Source organism: Hyla sarda, chromosome 7, assembly GCF_029499605.1.
Source record: "Hyla sarda isolate aHylSar1 chromosome 7, aHylSar1.hap1, whole genome shotgun sequence".
Classification (NCBI taxonomy): domain Eukaryota; kingdom Metazoa; phylum Chordata; class Amphibia; order Anura; family Hylidae; genus Hyla; species Hyla sarda.
Window position 1 is genome coordinate 108,838,814 of NC_079195.1, and position 23,652 is coordinate 108,862,465.

Sequence of the window (23,652 nt, forward strand, 5' to 3'; positions counted from 1 at the left end):
TGAGAACTAAAACTTTTGAAATAAAACAATTGCAAAACACTGCATGGATGTGGTTACGCTAAGGGGTACGGCTGCCCAGTTATAATTCACAATGTAACTATGAAAAAATTAGGGAAGGTAGAAACAAATATTAAGTAAATATTAAGTAAATTAATGACATAAAAAGAGTTCTTAACAGAATGATAAAATCCCTAATTATAAGTCACCCATGGGAGCGATATGTGGAGACAACATAGAAGCCATTGATGCAAAAGAGGAAGTCAAAAGTGAAAACCACAGGGTAAGAAGTGCATTTAGTCAAAATAGAAGGGAGGGCTCAGTAAGTAGAGGAGTGTGCACAAAGTAACAGACTGCCTCTAGATATAACCTGACAGCTCCTGTTGAGCAGATCACTAACACATACAGATATCTCCTTGGTACCGACAAGATGCCATCATACACCATCACAGTGGCAACAGGCAGTCAGTGGTTTGCTGGTACAGATGACTATATCTATGTTACATTAATTGGATCAAAAGGCTGCAGCGAAAAGAATTTGCTAGACAAACCTTTTTACAATGATTTTGAGAGGGGGGCGGTAAGTAGGACTGATCTTCTTTAAAATGAATTATTATACTTGTGAAATCTTATAATAAACAGAACTATAATTTGTTTTACAAGGAGTCAGGTATGTAACATATATATATATATATATATATATATATATATTAGTTTAGATTTAAATTTACTCCTTAATAAAAAAAATTGTGTTACTAATTAACATAACATACGTCAAAGATGTAATAACACCAGTAGCAGTTCATAGCCAAAATAAAAAAAACTTGGAAAGTTTATATTCCTAATAATTTCCAAATAGTAATACTATTTAATATCTTAATAACACTTCTAACAATCTGAAAACAAATTGTATTGTATTGGACCTTCAAGTTGTGTTCACATATCACAGTCATGACTTGTATGTTGGGACAGTTTAGATATTGACCGCAGTTATGAGAAGTTAAAATGTTAGTGGTCAACACAGCCTTACGGGTAAAACTACCATTTATCTACAATACCATTAGTGTTGGGCACAAATATTCGCATTTCAAATTTTTATCGCGATTATCGCAAATTCGCGAATCCGTGAATATTGCAAATATATTCGCTATATATTCGAAATTGTGAATATTTGTTTTTCCGCATATTCGCATATGTGAATATTTGCATATTCCACATATTCCTTCTTTTCACTTGTGGGGCCAATTAGAATGATGCAAATGCACTTGTCAGAGGTTATCAACAACATCCCTAGCAACCAATAGTAAAGTTGCCCACCCCCTCATTGTTTATGCACTGAATATGCAAATATTCACATATGCGAATATAACAAATATGCGAAATTAGCAAATATAGGAAGAATATTCCTCTACATATTCGCAAAATATCGCGAATTTGAATATGGCCAATGCCGCTCATCGCTAAATACCATATTGCCACTAACAATCAAACTTTTACCTGCAGTTTGAAAACCGTGTTGGCATGTTTTGTGTGGTTTTGGTGCCGCTGGTCTTTTCTTGGCTAATAACTAGTTACTATGCACAGGTACAAATCATTCAGAACAGACTTTTTTTCTAATGCAGAAACTAAATAACACTTATGACAACCAATTTTCTATTGTGGCACATATTTGAGCACTTGTTGTGGTATAAATCAAACACTATATAGAAGTATTTACTGTGACCAATAGAGCACTTTGTTGAAGCCATAAATGCACGATACAACTTCATATAGAACATATAATGTATGGGGGTATTATTTAGGTACTTTGTGACATTATTTGTGTAGTGGTATTGTACTAAGCTTATTTCTCTAAGTCAATTATAATACATTTTGTAGCAATATGAAGGAAATAACATTACAATGTCACCATGTGAGCCATCAATTAAAGCAAAAGAAAGATGTGCATACCTTAAAGGGGTGCTCCAGTGAAAAACACTTTTTTTTTAAATCATCTGGTGGCAGAAAGTTATACAGATTTGTAAATTACTTCTATTTAAAATCTTAACCCTCAAGCTGCTGTATGCAACGGAGGAAGTTGTATTTCTTTCTGGAATTCTTTTCTGTTTGACCACAGAACTCTCTACTGACACCTCTGTCCATGTCAGGAACTGTCCAGAGCAGGAGAAAATCCCCATAGCAAACCTCTCCTGCTTTGAACAGTTCCTGATACGGACAGATGTGTCAGCAGAGAGCACTGTGGTCAGACTGAAAAGAACTCCAGAAAGAAATACAACTTTCTATGGAGCATATAGCAGCTGATAAGTACTGGAAGGATTAAGATTTTTAAATAGAATTAATTTACAAATCTGTTCAACTTTGTGGTACCAGTTGATTTAAAAAAAATTTCCACTGGAGTACCCCTATAACACTTTCATATCATAAATGGATACAAGCGTGTTGAAAATATATTTTTACAGATCTTTAAGGTAAATAGGTAAATAGTCCCTAAACTTGATGCAGTTTTTATTTTATATGACAATGACAGTACACATCACTTCCAGGTCACAGTTCATGTTTTATCTGATGAGACAAACATGTAGGCAAATGATCCTAATATGCAAATGTTGTACAAGTTTTTTTTCATGGACAATTACATTCCCTACCAGCTCTGTATGTTAGTCATGTGAGGAGTCTAGCCATGTTTCAGTGACACCAACCACATCCCCGTGTTTTTCCAGTATGAAGAACTATGTCTCCCACATATTGCTTGCCATTAGTCAAAATACACATTACGTTGCCATCTAGCTCTACTTATTTAACCCCTTAACGACCACGGACATAAATGTACGTCCTGGTGCGGCAGTACTTAGCGCATCAGGACGTATATTTACGTCCTGTACATGACTGCAAGCATCAGATCGATGATCAGGTCATGTGCGGCAGGTCCCGACTGCTGATAGCAACCAGGGACCCGCCGGTAATGGCCGATATCTGCGATCACGCGGATATCTGCCATTAACCCCTCAGATACCGTGATCAATACAGATCACAGCATCTGTGGAAGCGCGGCTATATTTTATGCTGATCTGATCACCCGCAGCCCAGCCACGGAGATCAGATCAGCCAATATGGCAGACGGAGGTCCCCTCACCTGCCTCCGACGCCTTCCTGGCTTCTTCTGTTCTGGTCCGAGATCGAGCAGACCAGAGCAGAAGATAGCCGATAACACTGATCACTGCTATGCCCTATGCATAGCACTGAAAAGTATTAGCAATCAACTGATTGCTAAAAATAATCCCCTATGGGGTAAAGTGTAAAAAAAAGAAGTAAAAAAAAGTTTAAAAAAATTAAAAGTAAAAAAAAATCGAAAAATCCCCAATAAAAATGTAAAATGTCCTTTTTCCAATTTACCCCCAAGAAGTGTTAAAAATAAATAAATTAATAAACGTATTTGGTATCACCGCGTGTGTAAATGTCCAAACTATTAAAATATAATACGGTGAACATCATGAACATTTTTTTTTTATTACCACCACATATTACAAAAAAAAGAATAATACAATATTTTATACAAATTTTTTCATTTTTTTTCCCCCCACTGTGCTTCTTCTATCTCACCCAATTCTTTTTGCCATATTTTTCTACTGTGATGATTTCTCTTTAATATAGAAAATGAATTAAGTGCTCTATATATCTTTGACAACTCTTTTTTTCCCATCTCTGTATTCACCATCTTATCAAAAAAACTACCTTTTACTATTTCTACTTTCTTCCCCTTATCTACCGTATCTTTTACTATACCTCTTAATCTCATATATTCAAACCATGTCCCAACCCCAACTTCTCTACCCTTTTTTAACTCTTCAAATGTTTTAATCTTCCCTTCCTTATATATATCCCCTCTTTTATGCACCCCCCATTGTGCTAGTGTTCGAAATTCTAATATATTTATTTCCTCTACTGTGTTTTTATTATTCCAAATGAGGGCTATATCCAATATCCCAGTTATTCCCACCTCCCTTTTTACCATTTTCCACCTTCTTTTCAAGGCAGCTATTGTTATACAGTTTTCCATCATTTCTCTTCTAATTGCCCTGACTTCAGTAACTGGTAAATATCATCATATGATCCTCTACATCGTTCCATCAATTACTCAATCATATGAGATCTCCTCCAGTCCCTAATAAAGTATAATTGGGCAGCTAAAAAATGCTTTTTCACGTCCGGAAACGCCATTCCCCCTTCTCTTCTGGGTAGACATAAATATTCTATCTTAATCCTCACCCTTCTTCTGCCCCATATCAAAGTATTGAAGATTGACTGCATTCTTTAAAAAAAAAATTCATCACACAAATGGGTGAAGCACTAAATACGTATAATATTTTCGGCAACATAATAGTTTTAATTAATATCATTCTGTGTGCTTTAGAAATTTTGAAGTCGCTCCAAATTTTAATTTTCTTTTCCATGTTCTTTATTAAGGGTTCTAGGTTTAATTTATAATGATCTTCTAATTTACCTGAGATTTGTATACCTTTTAAAGTGCTCATCTTTTTTAAATATTTTTATTTTGTTTTCTATGAATATATTATTCTCCCCCAATGGAAGAAGTACTGATTTGAACCAGTTTATTTCTAACCCTGAGAAACTCCCATATTCCTTGATAATCTCCATCACTCCGGTCAGATCCGACTGTTTTTCCAAAAAAAAGCAGGATATCATCTGCATATAAGGATATTTTGTCTTCTCTCCCCCTTGCACCAAACCCGCCAATCTCCTTCTCCTCTCTGATCTTAACAGCCAAAGGTTCCATGCTCATAGCAAACAGCAAGGGGGAGAGAGGGCATCCCTGTCTGGTGCCTCTTGAGAGCGAAACTTGCTCCGATAAATTACCATTGATCGACACTCTTGCCTTAGGTTCGGAGTATAACAGTCAGAATCATGTCTATATATGTTTTCCCAAAGCCGCATTTTTCTAATACTGCCCACAAGAACTCCCACTCCACCCTGTCGAAAGCCTTAGTGGCATCTAAAGACAGGATGGAGTGGGATTCCCCGCCCTGTAATTTTCCCATATCTATATTCGTAAGGACTCTATATATATTGTGTCGGGCCATTCTTCCTGGGATAAACCCGCACTGATCTTCCTGAATTAACTCTGTGATATTACTCTGTAATCTAATGGCTAATGCTTTGGCGAAAATCTTGATATCTGTATTTATTAACGATATGGGTCTATACGACCCCATATCCTCTTTATCTTTTCCCTCTTTCAGGATCAATATTATAACCGCTTCCCGCATTGAGTCCGGTAATTTCCCGGTCACCATGCTGGTCTCAATCACTCTATGTAATGCCGGGATCAAAATTCCGCCAAACCTTCTATATACCTCAAAGGGTAGTCTATCGCTTCCAGGTGTTGTATTAACCCTAATCTGATCTAGCGCTTTATTCAGTTCTATTCTAGTTAATGGAGCATCTAAGGTTTGTTTTTCCATTTCGGGGAGTCCAGGGAGTTCCATTTGGTCCAAATAATTTTGCGTTTCCTTTCTTTCCTTATTATATTCAGATCTATATAATAACTCATAATATTCTTTAAATTCCCTTATTATTTCCTTTTTTTCTATACACCAATCTCCTTCTTTATTCCTTATCCCAGAAATTCTTTGCTTAGTGTGTTGATTTGAGACAATTGCCATCAAATACTTGTTAGGCTTCCCTGCTGGTACAAATCTTTGCTGGCCTTGAAAAATCAATTTATTTTTACTCTTTTCCAACATATATTCATTAAATTAATTTTGTAGCTTATTTAATTTTTCCTTACTCTCTTCTGATGAATTTAGTGTATATTCCTTCTCTGTTTCCCTAAGATTACTTATTAAGCCCTCCTCTTTAGATTTAAACTTTTTTTTTCCACTTTATTGCTCTTATTATTTCCCCTCTTAGGTAAGCTTTACAGGTCTCCCAGACAACTGGGTCACTTGCTGTGCCCCAGTTGTTTGCAAAAAACTCCCTCAAGTTTTTTTCTATTGTGGCATTCTCTATCAAATTTAACCAGTGAGGGTTAATTTTCTGGAACCCAACTCTTACCTCTTCCTCTGTTTTTATCAGTACTTCTAGAGCCGGGTGGTCCGACAGACATCTAACCCAATAATGTATTTTTATCACCTTATTTAAATTAGAGTAATTTCCCAGGCATATATCTATTCTGGACATAGTCTGACAGGTCTTGTTCCAACATGAATATTCTTTCTTTTGAGGGTTGTAAATCCTCCAAATATCGCTGAGTCCCAGTTCATTACATACTTTTGCCAGAGGAGTGCAACCCACCTCTCCTTTACTCCCGCTTGCCCTTCATCTATCTAACCTCTCATCTAGGACGCAGTTCATATCCCCCATGGCAAACACAGGGCGTTCTCTGCAACTCACACAAAAATCAAATCATTTAAGAAGGACCACAGATGAGAAAGGCGGGGGTATATATACAAATGCTAATACACATCTTAAATTTTCTAGTCTCCCATATAAAAAAACAAACCTCCCCTCATCATCTACCCTTTTTCTAATGAATTCCCAATTTAAGTTTCTACGGATTAACACTGAAACCCCCCGTGAATATGCTGTATGAAGAGAATGGTAATAATGTCCCCAAACATTACGATTCAAAACCATTACTGTTTCTCTCGTTAAATGTGTCTCAACTAACCCGACTATACCTGGTGCGTGCTTCATAATAACTCCCATTACCGCTGATCTTTTAATTTTATCCTCAAGTCCTCATACATTCCATACCACAGCCTTAACAGTCATCCGCGGTTGAACACAATAAACACCGTAGTGAGAAGGAAGAGAAAAGGAAAAAAATAAATAAATAAAAAAAGTGAAAAAAAACAACTTCCCCAGGGTTCCCCAAACCTCCTCCTCCCATCCTTCCCCTTCCGAGCAACATCCCCCCCGGTGACCTGCCATCTCCGGCAAATCTCTAGCCTTACGTGATTGTCCTCCCCTCCCCATCCCCCCCCCCCCCCCCCCCCGGACCTTAACCACTATTTTTCAATCCCCGTGTGTCCATCCAGTCCACCGCTTCTACTGCGCTAGAGAAAAAGAACGTCTCATTGTTGTAAAAAACCTTCAGCCTGGCTGGGAACATTAAAGCAAACTTGATTCCATTATGTGCAAGTCTCTTTTTAACTTCCCTGAAAGTATATCTCTTCTTCTGTGTTTCAATTGCATAATCTGGGGAAAGCATAGTTCTATTTCCATTGTATTCTATCTCCTTTTTTTCCCTCATTATTCTCAGGATGTTGTCACGGTCATTATCATTCAGGAGTTTAAGTATTATGGTACGTGGTCTGCCCCCTACTGGCGGGGGTTGAAACGGAATTCTATGCGCATGTATCACACTAAAGTGTTTAGAGAGGTTTTCCTCCCCACACTGCGCAATCAACCATGTTTGGATGAAAGTTATCACATCTTTACTTTCCGCTCCCTCTGGGAAACCCAAGATTCTAAGGTTCCCCCGTCTGGAGCGGTCTTCGAATTCTGTCACTTTTTGATTTAATAACTTGTTCTCCCCTGACATCCTCTATACTTCAGATTTTAACTTATGGACCTCCTCTTCCACACCCGATACTCTAGTCTCTACCTCTGTACACCTCTCCCTGACTTTCTTTAGATCTTCCCTGATCAAATTGATTTCCACGCCGATAACCCCCACTTGATTGGACAGAACATCTATGGAAGTATTACATTTTGCAACTGCCGCTAATATTTTATCTAGGACAGGTTGGGGAACATCCCCTTCCTTCTCCATTATAGAGCCATCTAATCCCAGATCTCCTGCATTGGTTTTCTTTTGTCCACGATTTCTAGGCACTGTCCCTGGCGAGACAAAATATTTATCCACTTTCCCAGCTGCTTTAGCGTCCTTTGTTGGGTTATGTGTTTTATTCAGCTTGGGTGCCATCTTATCCTCCAGTTGTCAATATCTTGTCCCACCCAGAACAGTCACGTGTATTTCATACGCTACGCCGGAAGTTTCAGAAAAGATTACCAACAAAATTTTTCCAACGGACACTTTCAGCTTGTTGTATCACAGGAGAAGCTCAGTTATCTGCAGACTATAGACCTGCTCCTGCAGTGCAGGAGAGAAGAAAAAAAAAATACACTGTCCCAATTAGGGTTTTCCACCCAAATCCAGTTCTTATAGATAAATTGTTATTTCTTATGCAGAAGGACCTTCTTTTATGGCTTTAAACATACAAGGTGAACGTGGCAGCGTTCACCTCCACAGCTATAATCGCCACGAGGGGGATTTATTATTAAGCGAGCAAAACTTGCCCCCACACCTATTCTTTTAGTACAGTTTGTTCACTGTGGCAGCAGTTTCATCCTTATAACAACACAGATATGAGAGGATCTCACCCGAATCTCAGCTGGGTCCCTGGAGCTGCCATGGATCAGCCTCCTCAGTGTGTCTTCCTCCAGTAGCTCCAGGGTCCCACTCTCACTCTGCCTGCATTCTCAGCACAACACAGATCCCGGTTCCTCCCACTCACTGCCTCTTCTGAGCCTCCACTCCAGATCACAGCGCTGTCGGCACCTGTGTGTGCTGTTGTTCGTGTGGGGGCCACTACGCTCACAGTCCACTGCTCCCCGCTCGCTACTGCTGTGTCAGGTCAGGTCCCTCTGCTCCACCGCCATCCAGCACACTCACATCCCAGCTTTCAGCGCAGCTGAGCGATGTCCCGGACCAGCAGCATGTGTTTGGTCCATGGAGGGGGCAGGAAGCGGGGGGGAGGAGCCTCTCAACCTCCTCGCATCACGTCCTCTACTCCAACAGCATGAACATTAAAAAAAAGTCAAAAATTGTTGCTTTTTTGTCACATTTATTTATTTATTTAGGAACAGTCCAGAGCAGTATATGTTTGCTATGGGGATTTTCTCCTACACTGGACAGTTCTTAAAATGGACAGAGATGTCAGCAGAGAGCACTGTGCTCGTGATGTCAGCAGAGAGCTCTGTGTTCCAAAAAGAAAAGAATTTCCTCTGTAGTATTCAGCAGCTAATAAGTACTGGAAGGATTAAGATTTTTTAATAGAAGTAATTTATAAATCTGTTTAACCCCCTGGGGACGGATCCCATTAATTTATAACCCTAAGGACGGGAACATTTTTTGCAATTCTGACCACTGTCAATTTAAGCATTAATAACTCTGGGATGCTTTTACTTTTCATTCTGATTCCGAGATAGTTTTTTCGTGACATATTCTACTTTATGTTAGTGGTAAATTTTTGTTGATACTTGCATCATTCCTTGGTGAAAAATTCCAAAATTTGATGAAAAAATTTAAAATGTAGCATTTTTCTAACTTTGAAGCTCTCTGCTTGTAAGGAAAATAGACATTCCAAATAAATTATATATTGATTCACATATACAATATGTCTACTTTATGTTTGCATCATAAAGTTAACATGTTTTTACTTTTGGAAGACAAAATTCCGCAGCAATTTTCCGATTGTTCACCAAATTTTCAAAATCGGAATTTATCAGGGACCAGTTCAGTTTTGAAGTGGATTTGAAGGGCCTTCATATTATAAATACCCCATACATGACCCCATTATAAAAATTACACCCCCCAAAGTATTCAAAATGACATTCAGAAAATGTGTTAACTCTTTAGGTGTTTCACAGGAATAGCTACAAAGTGAAGGAGAAAATACAAAATTTTCATTTTTTACACCCGAATGTTCTTGTAGACCCAGTTTTTTAAATTTTACAAGGGGAAAAAGGAGAAAAAGCCCACAAAATGTGTAACCCAATTGCTCTCGAGTAAGGAAATGCCTCATATGTGTATGTGTATGTAAAGTGTTCGGCATGCGCAATAGACGGCTCAGAAAGGAAGGAGCAACAATGGGATTTTGGAGAGTGAGTTTTTCTGAAATGGTTTTTGTGGGGCATTTCACATTTAGGAAGCCCCTATGGTGCTAGAACAGCAAAAAAGAACCCACGTGGTATACTATTTTGGAAACTATACCCCTCAAGTAATGTAACAATGGGTACAGTGAGCCTTAACACCCCACAGGTGTTTCACAACTTTTTGTTAAAATTGGATGTGTAAATGATTTTTTTTTTTTCACTAAAATGCTGGTTTTACCCCAAATTTTACATTTTCACAAGGGGTAACAGGAGAAAATGACCACCAAAATTTGTAACCTCATCTCTTATGAGTATGGAAATACCCCATGTGTGGACATCAAGTGCTCTGCTAGTGCACTACAATGCTCAGAAGAGAAGGAGTCCCATTTGGATTTGGAAAGCAAATTTTGCTGAAATGGTTTTGGGGGGCATGTCGCATTTAGGAACCCCCCATGGTGCCAGAACAGCAAAAAATAACCCATATGGCATACTATTTTGGAAACTACACCCCTCAAGGAACGTAACAAGGGGTACAGTGATCCTTAACACCCCACACGTGGTTCACGACTTTTGGCTCCACTGGCCTAACCCACACCCCCCGCGCGCGAGCGGGGTCCCTGTGCCCACTAGCGGTGTCAAATGTGCCCCCCGCGAGCGCAACCATCACCACTAGCGGGGTCCCTGTGCCCACTAGCGGTGTCACAAGAATTCCGAGCGTGGCTCTGTTCCCGTCCCTTTCAGCTCTCAGGGTACAGGAACAGATTTCAAAGCCTCGCGGTCAGCTAACGTAGTAATGCGCATGCGCAGTACTACGCAAATAGCGAAGGGCTAACGCCAGGCTCCTAGCGCTGCCTATGTTAGCCCTACGCTGTTTGCGTAGTGCTGCGTCTGCGCAGTACTACGTTAGCCGCACGCGAGGCTTAAAAATCTGATCCCGTACCCTGAGAGCTGACAGGGACGGGGAACAGAGTCGCGCTCGCGCTCAGCATTCTTGTGACACCACTAGTGGGCACAGGGACCCCGCTAGCGGTGATGGTAGCGCTCGCGCTTGCGGGAGGCATTCATAACGGTACTGTATACCGCCCAGCACTAGGCATGAGTGTTATTTATCTAATTGGGTGCCTCCAGCTGTTTCACAACTACAATTCTCAGCATGGCCTTACAGCTAATAGCAATCATCCCAAGTGGAATACACTAATCAATTAATATAACTATAAAATTATAAATAGTTGTGAAATAGGAAAGAATTGTTATACCATAATTAGTTATTAAAACCAGCAATATTGCTATTTGAATGTATGGTATCGATATTGTAAAAAAGCATAGTAAACATATTTGGTAATGCCACATGTATAATTGTCCAAACTATTTTATTATGTATACCATAAGCGAGAAAAAAAGACACGGGGCACTCACGATTTTCTCTTGTCCAGACTTTATTCAGGAGGTTGTTACAGCAGCAGGGATGCCAGGTAGGTGTTAAATTGCATCAGACTCTGATACAATTTAACACCTACCTGGCGTCACTGCTGCAATTTAACACCTACCTGCCGTCCCTACTGCTTAACAACCTCCTGAATAAAGTCTGGACAAAAGAAAATTGTGAGTGCCCCCTATCTTCTTTCTCGCTTATAAGCGAGAAAGAAGATAGGGGGCACTAACGATTTTCTTTTGTCCAGACTTTATTCAGGAGGTTGTTAAGCAGTAGGGACGGCAGGTAGGTGTTAAATTGCTTTATGCTTGTGGTGATCTTCCCCGTGAATACATCTTAGGACTGTATCCGCACCTCATATACTGGTCACTACCGTTATCCGGTCCTTGAAGCATTTTAACTGCCACTAGTGCTGAAAACTCTTTCTCCTGATTGCAGATATTTTATTATTACATTCCTGATTCTGTATTGTGAACAGCGTTAAAGGGGTACTACCGTGCTGACAACTTATCCCTTAGGTTAGGGGATAAGTTGCCTGATCGCACGGGGTCCCGCCGCTGGGGACTCCAGCAATATCGCATGCAGCACCCTGCTCTCATCAGGCCCTGGAGCGAACATCCGCTCCAGGTCTGATGACGGGCTGGTGATCGTGACGTAACAGCTCTGCCCCCCATGTGACGTCACGCTACGCCCCTCAATGCAAGTCTATGGCAGGGGGCGAGACAGCTGTCTCACGCCCTGCCATAGACTTACATTGAGGGGCGGGGTGTGATGTCACATGGGGGCGGAGCCATGACATCATGATACTCCGGCCCCGTGATCGGCAGTCATCAGACCCGGAGCAGATGTTCGCTCCGGGGCCTGATGAGAGCGGGGGGCTGCGTGCGAGATCGCGTGGGTCCCCAGCGGCGGGACCCCGCGCAATCAGGCAACTTATCTCCTATCCTTTAGATAGGGGATAAGTTGTCAGCACGGTAGTACCCCTTTAACAGCAGATTTTTGGTCTAATCACATCCCAGGAAAACATAATAAAAAGTGATCAAAAAGTTGCATATATGCAATAGTGGTACTATTAAAAACTACAGCTCATGGCAAAAAAATAAACTTTAACACAGCTCCGTGGGTGGAAAAATAATGTTATAGGGGTCAGAAAATAGGGGTCAGAAAATGACAATGAACAGATTTTTTATTTCATTTCTTTAAATTTTCTATTTTATTTTATTTTTACCATCAAACGAAGCAAAAAGGAGGAGTGATTTTGTATCATTCGAATTGTACTGACCAATAGAATGCAGTTTGCAGATTTACCATGCTCCCCACAAAATTGCACAATTCTATATATTCCAATATTTTTTTTTAATTTTACCTTACATATATTATTTTCTGGCTCCGTAATACACTATATGATAAAATAAAATGCAAAATTACAGTTTGTCCTACAAACATAAGAAAACATAAGCCCAAAAAAATGTGCTTGGTCAGGAAGAGGTTAAGCAACAACTAAAGAATGGAGAGTAGTGTCATGTAAGATATACACATAAGATTGTTTGCAAAAGCAGAACAAACAAACTAAAGCTAGATAGCAGAAAGTCACCACAGTCCTCCCTATAAAGAGGAACATCAGTTCTGCACGTAAGAGTGCCCTGTAGTAGTTGCTGTAGATGCCACTATGCAGCTTAATAACCAGTACCATCACGCAATGGACCCACTACAAAGCAACATTACTATTAGGAACAATGTTCTGAAGCTAGTTTTTATAGTTTTTATATGTGAATACATAGTTTCAGTCTCTGTATGATATCACCATACCACTATATATACACACAGTGATCCCTCAACTTACAATGGCTGAAAGAACTGACCAAATAGAATTAGCATTCATATTTTTGGATGACATTTTGGTGACTTCAGAACCAATTGCCAGATTTCAAGAACCAATTACCAGGTTTCAACATATAATGGTCATCCTGGAACCAATTAATTTTGTAACTTGAGGGACCACTGTATCTATCTATCTATCTATCTATCTATCTATTATATGTGTGTGTGTGTGTGTGTGTATATATATATGTCACGATTCGGCTGGCTGGAGGTGGATCCTCTGTGCCAGAGAGGGATTGGCGTGGACCGTGTTGGTGGACCGGTTCTAAGTTGCTACTGGTATTCACCAGAGACCGCCGCAAAGCGGGATGGTCTTGCAGCGGCGGTAGCAACCAGGTCGTATCCACCGGCAACGGCTCAACCTCTCTGACTGCTGAGATAAGCGCGGTACAAGGGAGTAGACAAGAGCAAGGTCGGACGTAGCAGAAGGTCAGGGCAGGCAGCAAGGATCGTAGTCAGGGGCAACGGCAGGAGGTCAGGAACACAGGCTAGGAACACAAAAGGAAACGCTTTCACTGGCACAATGGCAACAAGATCCGGCAAGATCCGTCTTGAGGAGGCCAGGACTTAGGGTTGGCGTTTTTCTTAGTTAGGGCCACGATAGGAGCCACAATAGTGGAAAAGTGCGGAATAAATTGTCTGTAATAATTGGCAAACCCCAAAAAACGTTGGAAAGCACGGAGTCCGGAGGGGCGTGGCCAATCCAATACGGCTGATAGTTTATCTGGGTCCATTTGTAGTCCCTGGCCAGAGACTAAGTATCCTAGGAAGGGAAGAGATTGACATTCAAAGAGACATTTTTCCATTTTGGCATATAATTGATTGTCCCGAAATCTCTGAAGAACCATGCGGACATGCTGGCGGTGTTCTTCTAGGTTAGCAGAAAAAATCAGAATATCGTCTAGGTTAACCACAACACAAGTATATAGAAGATCACGAAAAATTTCATTTACAAAGTCTTGGAAGACGGCAGGGGCGTTGCAAAGCCCAAAGGGCATAACCAGATATTCAAAGTGTCCATCTCTGGTGTTAAATGCGGTCTTCCACTCGTCCCCCTCCCTGATGCGGATGAGATTATATGCACCTCTTAAGTCCAGCTTGGTAAAGATGTGGGCGCCTCGTAGGCGATCAAAGAGTTCCGAGATAAGAGGTAGGGGATAGCGTTTTTTTTCAGTGATTTTACTAAGTCCGCGATAATCAATGCAAGGGCGTAAGGAGCCGTCTTTTTTGGAAATGAAAAAAAATCCAGCTCCGGCAGGGGAGGAAGACTTGCGGATAAACCCCTTTTTTAAATTCTCTTGGATGTACTCCGACATGGCTTGTGTTTCCGGAGCAGACAGAGGAGAGATTCTGCCCCGGGGTGGAGTAGTACCAGGGAGGAGGTCAATAGGACAGTCATAAGACATCAGCATAATCCAGATAGGCCTTGGGGAGACCAGATATCGGAGGAACCACAGGGTCTTGACTGACAGTACAGGGAGCAGGCTTAAGACAGTCCTTGTGGCAAGAAGTACCTCAGTTCTTGATCTCCCCGTTGGTCCAATCGAGGGTTGGGGAATGGCGTTGAAGCCATGGTAATCCAAGAAGAATTTCCAAAGTGCAGTTAGAGAGGACCAGAAATTCAATTTTTTCGTGATGGGGTCCGATGCACATTAACAGGGGTTCCATGCGGTAACGCACAGTACAGTCCAATCTTTCATTATTAACAGAGGCGATGTAGAGGGGTCTGGCGAGACTGGTCACCGGGATGTTGAATCTGTTGATGAAAGAGGCCAAAATAAAATTTCCTGCAGATCCGGAATCCAAGAAGGCCATAGCTGAGAAGGAGAAGGTAGAAGAAGAAATCCGCACAGGCACAGTAAGACGTGGCGAAGCAGAGTTCACATCAAGAGCTGTCTCACCTTTGTGCGGAGTCAGCGTGCGTCTTTCCTGACGTGGAGGTCGGATAGGACAATCCTTCAAGAAATGTTCGGTACTGGCACAGTACAGGCAAAGGTTCTCCATGCGGCGTCGTATCCTCTCTTGAGATGTCAAGCGAGACCGGTCAACTTGCATAGCCTCCACGGCGGAAGGCACAGGAACGGATTGCAGTGGACCAGAGGAGAGAGGAGCCGGGGAGAGAAACCGCCTCGTGCGAACAAAGTCCATATCCTGGCGGAGCTCCTGACGCCTTTCGGAAAAACGCATGTCAATGCGGGTGGCAAGATGAATAAGTTCATGCAGGTTAGCAGGGATTTCTCGTGCGGCCAGCACATCTTTGATGTTACTGGATAGGCCTTTTTTAAAGGTCGCGCAGAGGGCCTCGTTATTCCAGGACAATTCAGAGGCGAGAGTACGGAATTGGATAGCGTACTCGCCAACAGAAGAATTACCCTGGACCAGGTTCAGCAGGGAAGTCTCGGCAGAAGAGGCTCGGACAGGTTCCTCGAAGACACTTCGAATCTCCGTGAAGAAAGAGTGTACAGAGGCAGTGACAGGATCATTGCGGTCCCAGAGTGGTGTGGCCCATGATAGGGCTTTCCCAGACAGAAGGCTGACTACGAAAGCCACCTTTGACCTTTCAGTTGGAAACTGGTCCGACATCATCTCCAAATGCAGGGAACATTGTGAAAGAAAACCACGGCAAAATTTAGAGTCCCCATCAAATTTGTCCGGCAAAGATAAGCGAAGGCTGGATGCGGCCACTCGCTGCGGAGGAGGTGCAGGAGCTGGCGGAGGAGATGATTGCTGAAGCTGTGGTAGTAGCTGCTGTAGCATCACGGTCAGTTGAGACAGCTGGTGGCCTTGTTGCGCTATTTGTTGCGACTGCTGGGCGACCACCGTGGTGAGGTCAACGACAACTGGCAGCGGGACCTCAGCGGGATCCATGGCCGGATCTACTGTCACGATTCGGCTGGCTGGAGGTGGATCCTCTGTGCCAGAGAGGGATTGGCGTGGACCGTGTCGGTGGACCGGTTCTAAGTTGCTACTGGTATTCACCAGAGCCCGCCGCAAAGCGGGGTGGTCTTGCAGCCGCGGTAGCAACCAGGTCGTATCCACCGGCAACGGCTCAACCTCTCTGACTGCTGAGATAAGCGCGGTACAAGGGAGTAGACAAGAGCAAGGTCGGACGTAGCAGAAGGTCAGGGCAGGCAGCAAGGATCGTAGTCAGGGGCAACGGCAGGAGGTCAGGAACACAGGCTAGGAACACACAAGGAAACGCTTTCACTGGCACAATGGCAACAAGATCCAGCAAGGGAGTGCAGGGGAAGTGAGGTATAAGTAGGGAAGTGCACAGGTGAAGGTACTGATTAAACCTCATGCAGCAATCAGTGGCGCACCGGCCCTTTAAATCGCAAAGACCCGGCGCGGGAGCGGGGCGCGCGCGCCGGGACAGCACAGACGGGGAACGGGTCTGGTAAGCGAGTCGGGATGCGCGTCCCGCATCGTGAATCGCATCTCGGCTGGGAACAATATCGCAGCGCACCCGGTCGGCAGGTCTGACCGGGGCGCTGCGAATAGGAGAACGCTGTGAGCGCTACGGGGAGGAGCAGGGACCCGGAGCGCTCGGCGTAACAATATATATCTAGCAAAGAAATGGAGAACAACACTGGACCCATCCAACATGCCTGTGGTCACCCAGAGAGCCAGTCCGGGTATCATTGCAGGAAAAAGCAGAGGCCACAGCATATATATATACAGAGTGGGGCAAAAAAGTATTTAGTCAGCCACCAATTGTGCAAGTTCTCCCACTTTAAAAGATGAGAGAGGCCTGTAATTTTCATCATAGGTATACCTCAACTATGAGAGACAGAATGGGGAAAAGAATACAGGATATCACATTGTATGATTTCTAATGATTAATTGTTAAATTCCTCGGTAAAATAAGCCTTTGGTCCCCTACAAACAAGCAAGATTTCTGCCTCTTACAGACCTGTAACTTCTTCTTTAAGAGTCTCCTCTGTCCTCCACTCATTACCTGTATTAATGGCACCTGTTTGAACTCGTTATCAGTATAAAAAAAAAACTATCCACAACCTCAAACAGTCACACTCCAAACTCCTGTCTGGAGCTGTCGAAGGACATTAGAAACAAAATTGTAGATCTGCACCAGGCTAGGAAGACTGAATCTGCAATAGGCAAGCAGCTTGGTGTGAAGAAATCAACTGTGGGAGCAATTATTAGAAAATGGAAGACATACAAGACCACTGATAATCTTCCTCCATCTGGGGCTCCACACAAGATCCCACCCTGTGGTGTAAAAATGATCACAAGAAAGGTGAGCAAAAATCCCAGAACCACACAGGGGGGACCTAGTGAATGACCTGCAGAGAGCCAAGACCAAAGTAACAAAGGCTACCATCAGTAACACACTACGCCGCCAGGGATTCAAATCATGTAGTACCAGACATGTCCCCCTGCTTAAGCCAGTACATGTCCGGGCCCATTTATAGTTTGCTAGAGAGATTTTGGATGATTTAGAAGAGGATTGGGAGAATGTCCAATGTAGAACTTTTTGGTAAAAACTCAACTCGTTGTGTTTGGAGGAGAAAGAATGCTGAGTTGCATCCAAAGAATACCATACCTACTGTGAAGCATAGGGGTGGAAAAATCATGCTTTGTGGCTGTTTTTCAGCAAAGGGACCAGGATGACTGATCTGTGTAAAGGAAAGAATGAATGGGGCCATGTATTGTGAGATTTTGAGTGAAAACCTCCTACCATCAGCAAGGGCATTGAAGATGAATTGTGGCTTGGTCTTTCAGCATGACAATGATCCCAAAAACATCGCCCGGGCAACGAAGGGGTGGCTTTCTAAGAAGCATTTCAAGGTCCTGTAGTGGCTTAATGTACCCCTTTAAAGCCTGCATGTTTCCAGACCTCGTGCTTGGTACTGTATCCTGGAATGGGGAATATATATATATATATATATATATATATATATATATATTTATACATCTGGAGATATCATGAAACTTGGTACACATGTTATCTATATGTCAACTAAAAATATCAATATCAACTTTAAATCAATCCTGACCCACCCACATTTGCAAGGAGAGGTTTTCTGTCTAAAGTCTCATGCATGTCTGTGGGACTCTGGTACATCTCCTGATCATGTTACTCTTGACTGCAGAGATTGCATAGGACTTTTAAACATCCTACTGAATGTCCAGAGAATAGTTAGTGTGGGAAACAGAATATGAGGACGGGACACAATGATGGGATTTGAGGACAAAAGCATCATTGTTGCTTTTTATCTAGGAAGACCGGACAATGCTGGGCACTCAGCTCTTATAATAATCCTTAGTGTAAATGAGCTCTTTGTACACTATTAAAGGGGTATTCCGGCTTTATACATATTATCCCCTATCCAAAGGATAAGGGATAAGATGTATGATTGCAGGGATCCCACCATTGGGGACCCCTGTGATTTCGGTGCAGCCCCCAGCGGTGGGACCCCTGCGATCATACATCTTATCCCCTATCCTTTGGATACAATCACTTCAGGGAATTTTTCATACACTTAGATGAGAAGAATGCAGTTTGTACTTGAAAGTTCAAATAAAAATTCCAGAGTATTAAAATAATCATTATTTAGTAATAATAAATTCTCAGATAGCGGAGCATGACTGTGCCATTCTCCCTTCATGTGGTCAGTTATCACAAACATTTTTTGCAGATGAGATATAGTCACAAAATATTTTATTTCAACATTTTGCATTCTGAAAAATTTACCACATACAGAATGCAATGTGGTTGTAGAGGTTTCTTCTCATTCAATTGCATGGAACATAGGTGCAGGATCAAGCACAAAACCATAAAAACTAAAAAGAAATAAAAGGCTAGTTGCCCTTTAATTTTGCTGACTTGTAGAAGGCATAGGTGTCCTACTCCAACTGATCTACTATTGGTGCTATATCCTAAGGCTAGGCCCTGATTGCTTTAGGCCTTTTAGGCAGGCCAATTGTTGTACTCTTTAGGTTGGGATTACACACCACTTTTGTTTGGCATCTTTTTTGGTCAGAAACAAAACACCACAAAAACACTCCCAAGATGCAGTTTTTGTAGCTTTTTATTAAATGTGTTTTATATATATGTGTATTAGTATAGACATTTTTTTCTGTAGTTTATTTTTTATCCTCCGCAGTTTTTTTGTTATCTTTCATTATGTGACTCAAGGATTTCTCTTGAAGACCAATATTAAATTCCCATTGCAATTTTTTCTGACATTTTTTTCCTTCCATAAAAGACTATTGTGGGAAAATAATGCATTAGGGTACATTCCCACATGGCGTATTTGCTGCGTATTTGCTGCTGCGTATTTTATTTTCTCTGTTGAAGTCAATGGGTAGGAAAATACGCAGCACCAAATACGCAGCAAATACGCAGCAAAATACGCCGTGTGGGAACGTACCCTTAGTCTGAGACTCCTTTCACACTAGTGATTTTTCCGTTATAGAAGTTCCGTCGCATGTTCCGTCACGATTTTCGGCGAAGCCCGGCCGTTACAAAACCCCTGACGGCCGAGACTAAATCACATTGCAGCCTATGGGATTTTGTAACTACCCATTTGCACCCGTATATGCCCGTAATTCATTGCAGACGTTATAGACGTGCATGCAGTAATTTTTCCACCACGATGTCCTGTCACTGTATAACGTCCGTAATGAATAAGGGCATATACAGGAGCAAAAGGGCAGTTACAAAATCCCATAGGCTGCAATGCGATTTAGTCTCGGCCGTTAGGGGTCTTGTAACGGCCGGGTTTCGCCAAAAATCGTGACGGAACATGCGACGGAACTTCTATAACGGAAAAATCGCTAGTGAGAAAGGAGCCTAAGCCTGCTACGATTTTGAAAAAATTACCTACGGATGAGCATTTACTGATTGCCAGGTCTATTAGACAGGGTATTTTTAATCTACTAAGATTTTATATACTATATACTGTGGTTTGTTTCTAGTGCAAATATTTTATTATTTTTATTACAATCAATATGAAATAAATTAATTTGAATATCATGGCTGGTGCAAGGATTTCTGCCACTCTCGGCAAAACCTCAATTTACCGTCCCCTTCCCCCCTCCCCCCTTGGCCCTTGGTCTAAAAAACATATTTTTGTATACATGGCTTTAGGCTGTGTTCCTACATTTGTTTGGGAATAATACCATGACTGAATAACAACTCCATATCAGAACTGAACAATACCACTATACCATGACTTAATAATACCGCCATACCAGAACTGAACAAAACCACTATACCATGACTTAATAATACCGCCATACCAGAACTGAACAATACCACTATACCATGACTTAATAATACCGCCATACCAGAACTGAACAATACCACTATACCATGACTTAATAATACCGCCATACCAGAACTGAACAATACCACTATACCATGACTTAATAATACCGCCATACCAGAACAGAACAATACCCCCATACCATGACTAAATAACAACGCCATACCAGAACTGAACAATACCCCATACTATGACTGAATAACAATGGCATACCAGATCCGAATAATACTCCAATACCGTGATTGAATAATAACAGGACAATTCCCCCATACCATGACTGAATAGTAACGCCATACCAGAACAGAAGAATAGCCCCATACTATGCACCAGCGATTATTATCATTATTATTTTTATTGCGCCTTTGGTACCAGTAATCTAGAAGTAATGTTAAAATTAGGTTTGTGTAATGTGATGGGATAATTTAACTTCAGGAGTGCAGTAAAAATATCTTAATACATCAGGGATCTAGATGAGGCTGCCTACATCTGTAGATAGATAGATAGATAGATAGATATTCATACTCATTATAGTAATATAACAGCACAATGTAGTCTGGATATGCCCGCTTAAAAAAATACTTTATCATAACAGTTTCTAATATTTTTCAAGTTACTGTGCAAAAAAATTGCCTGTACAATTATACTCTATTAACCCCTTAAGGACCGGGGTTTTTTCCGTTTTAGCATTTTCGTTTTTTGCTCCTTGCCTTTAAAAAATCATAACTCTTTCAATTTTGCACCTAAAAATCCATATGATTTCTTATTTTTTGCGTCACCAATTCCACTTTGTAATGACGTCAGTCATTTTGCCCAGAAATCTACGGTGAAACGGGAAAAAAATAATCATTGTGCGACAAAATAAAATAAAAAACGCAGTTTTGTAACTTTTGGGGGCTTCCGTTTCTATGTAGTACATTTTTCGGTAAAAATAACACCTTATCTTTATTCTGTAGGTCCATACGATTAAAATGATACCTACTTATATAGATTTGATTTTGTCATACTTCTGGAAAAAATCATAACTACATGCAGGAAAATTAATACGTTTAAAATTGTCATCTTCTGACCCCTATAACTTTTTTATTTTTAAATGATATTTTAAATGATATAAAAAGTGACCAAAAATGCACTATTTTGGACTTTGGAATTTTTTTGCGCGCACGCCATTGACCGAGCGGTTTCATTAATGATACATTTTTATACATTTCCGCACGCGGTGATACCATATATGTTTATTTTTATTTACACTGTGGTTTTTTTTATGGGAAAAGGGGAGGGGTTAAATGATATTCATTCACTTTTTTTCTCACTTTTTTTTTGCAGTGTTATAGGTCCCATAGGGACCTATAACACTGCACACACTGATCTTTATAATTGATCACTGGTTTCTCATAGGAAACCAGTGATCGATGATTCTGCCGCATGACTGCTCATGCCTGGATCTCAGGCACTGAGCAGTCATTCGGCGATCGGACAGCGAGGAGGCAGGTAGGGGCCCTCCCGCTGTCCTGTAAGCTGTTCGGGATGCTGCCATTTCGCCGCGGCTATCCCGAACAGCCCATTGAGCTAACCGGCATGGTTTCACTTTCGCTTTTAGCCGCGCGGCTCAGCTCTGAGCGCGCTATTAGCGGCGGGTCCTGGCTTCACTATGACGCCCGGACCGCCGTGATATGATGCGGAGTTACCGTGTAACCCCGCGTTATATCCCGGGAGCAGGACCAAGGACGTACCAGTACGTCCATGGTCCTTAAGGGGTTAAGGAAGGAAGTTTACAGCATTTAATTACATGATAAAATGATTAATTACCACAATTCATGTAATTTCCGTGGTTCTTTCTTATTGCTGGGAGGGGGGGAGGTGTAATTTGAACATCCCACATTGGATGTGACAGATAATGAAATATTGTTTTGATGCAGAATATAGCTGCACACTTTGCACTGAGATAGAAATAGAAATGAATGTTCATCAATAAAATAAAACCATGAAATGTTAAAATCACTCAGAGCACAAAAAATATACAATGGGGCTTTTTATTATTGCAAATGAGTCAGAATTCTGGAGCAATTTGAGTAAAAAATTAATAAAAAAACTGTCTTTCATGACTTGCACCACATCTAGTGCCTTGCTTGACAGGGGGGCCTAACTTAGTGTAAAGGGGTTGCGGCTCAATGTAAAAGGAGGCATTGTCTAAATTGTGGTATAACATTAAGAAGTAAAAGAAAGCTAACCAATAGTCAGTCTTAGACTAGACTGTGTAAAGATGCACCAGATTTATCAAATAAAAAAGAGGGCAAAAAAGCAGGGGCCTCCAGCTACTCCAAAATTAGGTCAAAAAGAATGTATAAAACTTCACTTTTATTTCATTGTTTAAAAACAAAGGATATCCATGGTGAATAAAAAGATGATGTACAAAAAACCGACGCGTTTTGAGCCGAATCTTGTCCTTAGTCGTGGCGTCATGACTAAGAGCCAGGTTCGGCTCAAAACGCGTTGTTTTTTTTTATTCACCATGGATATCCTTTGTTTTTAAACAATGAAATAAAAGTGAAGTTTTATACATTCTTTTTGGCTTATCTAATTTTGGAGTAGCTGGAGGCCCCTGCATTTTTGCCCTCTTTTTTTATCTGTATCTGGGACATGGCCTGCTGTTTGCCTGCCCTGCTCTCCTATGCCTACTGATCTTCAGTTGCTGCATTCTACAGTGGTGAGCTGAATAACATTTTTCTTATTTTTGTTCTTGTACCAGATTTATCAAACAGTCTGAGTGATAAATCTGGCACATTCTTAGCGGTCAACATTGGTTCGACATTGTCCTAATAACGAGGACTGATCTCAGCGATCGGTGCTCGTTTTCTGATCCTTCACAAGACTCAATCTAGTATGTGGCCCTTCAAATTCATCTTTGTAGGCTGCACTTCACTTGTTTACACAGGATGATAGTTAGAATGGCCGCACTAAAGATCCAATCAGCTGATGGACAAACCTTTTGTCTGCTGATCACTGTCCCTTTTATACAGGCTGATCAGAAAATGCTTCCTAGGAACACTCATTTGCCCGATAATAGTCCTGTGCAATAGGGCCTTTACTATTAGACAGTATTAGTAAATCTGAGCCAGTATGTTATTGATACACTGTAACATGCCTAATGTT

The 23,652-nt window shown here is 41.4% G+C and overlaps 1 protein-coding gene across 3 annotated transcripts in view; it reads left to right on the forward strand.

The window, feature by feature from the left end:
- The first annotated feature begins 384 nt into the window (after positions 1–384).
- Positions 385–23,652, forward strand: part of ALOX5 (arachidonate 5-lipoxygenase) — a 161,252-nt gene continuing 137,984 nt past the window's right edge. For 2 of the 3 annotated variants that reach the window (XM_056530386.1, XM_056530388.1), the window contains exon 1: positions 385–577. In XM_056530386.1, coding sequence (XP_056386361.1) covers positions 428–577 — 150 coding nt within the window. In that variant the 5' untranslated portion in view covers positions 385–427. Of the gene's footprint in view, positions 578–1,509; positions 1,582–23,652 lie in introns of those variants that run through there. The other variant, XM_056530387.1, reaches the window with a different exon arrangement.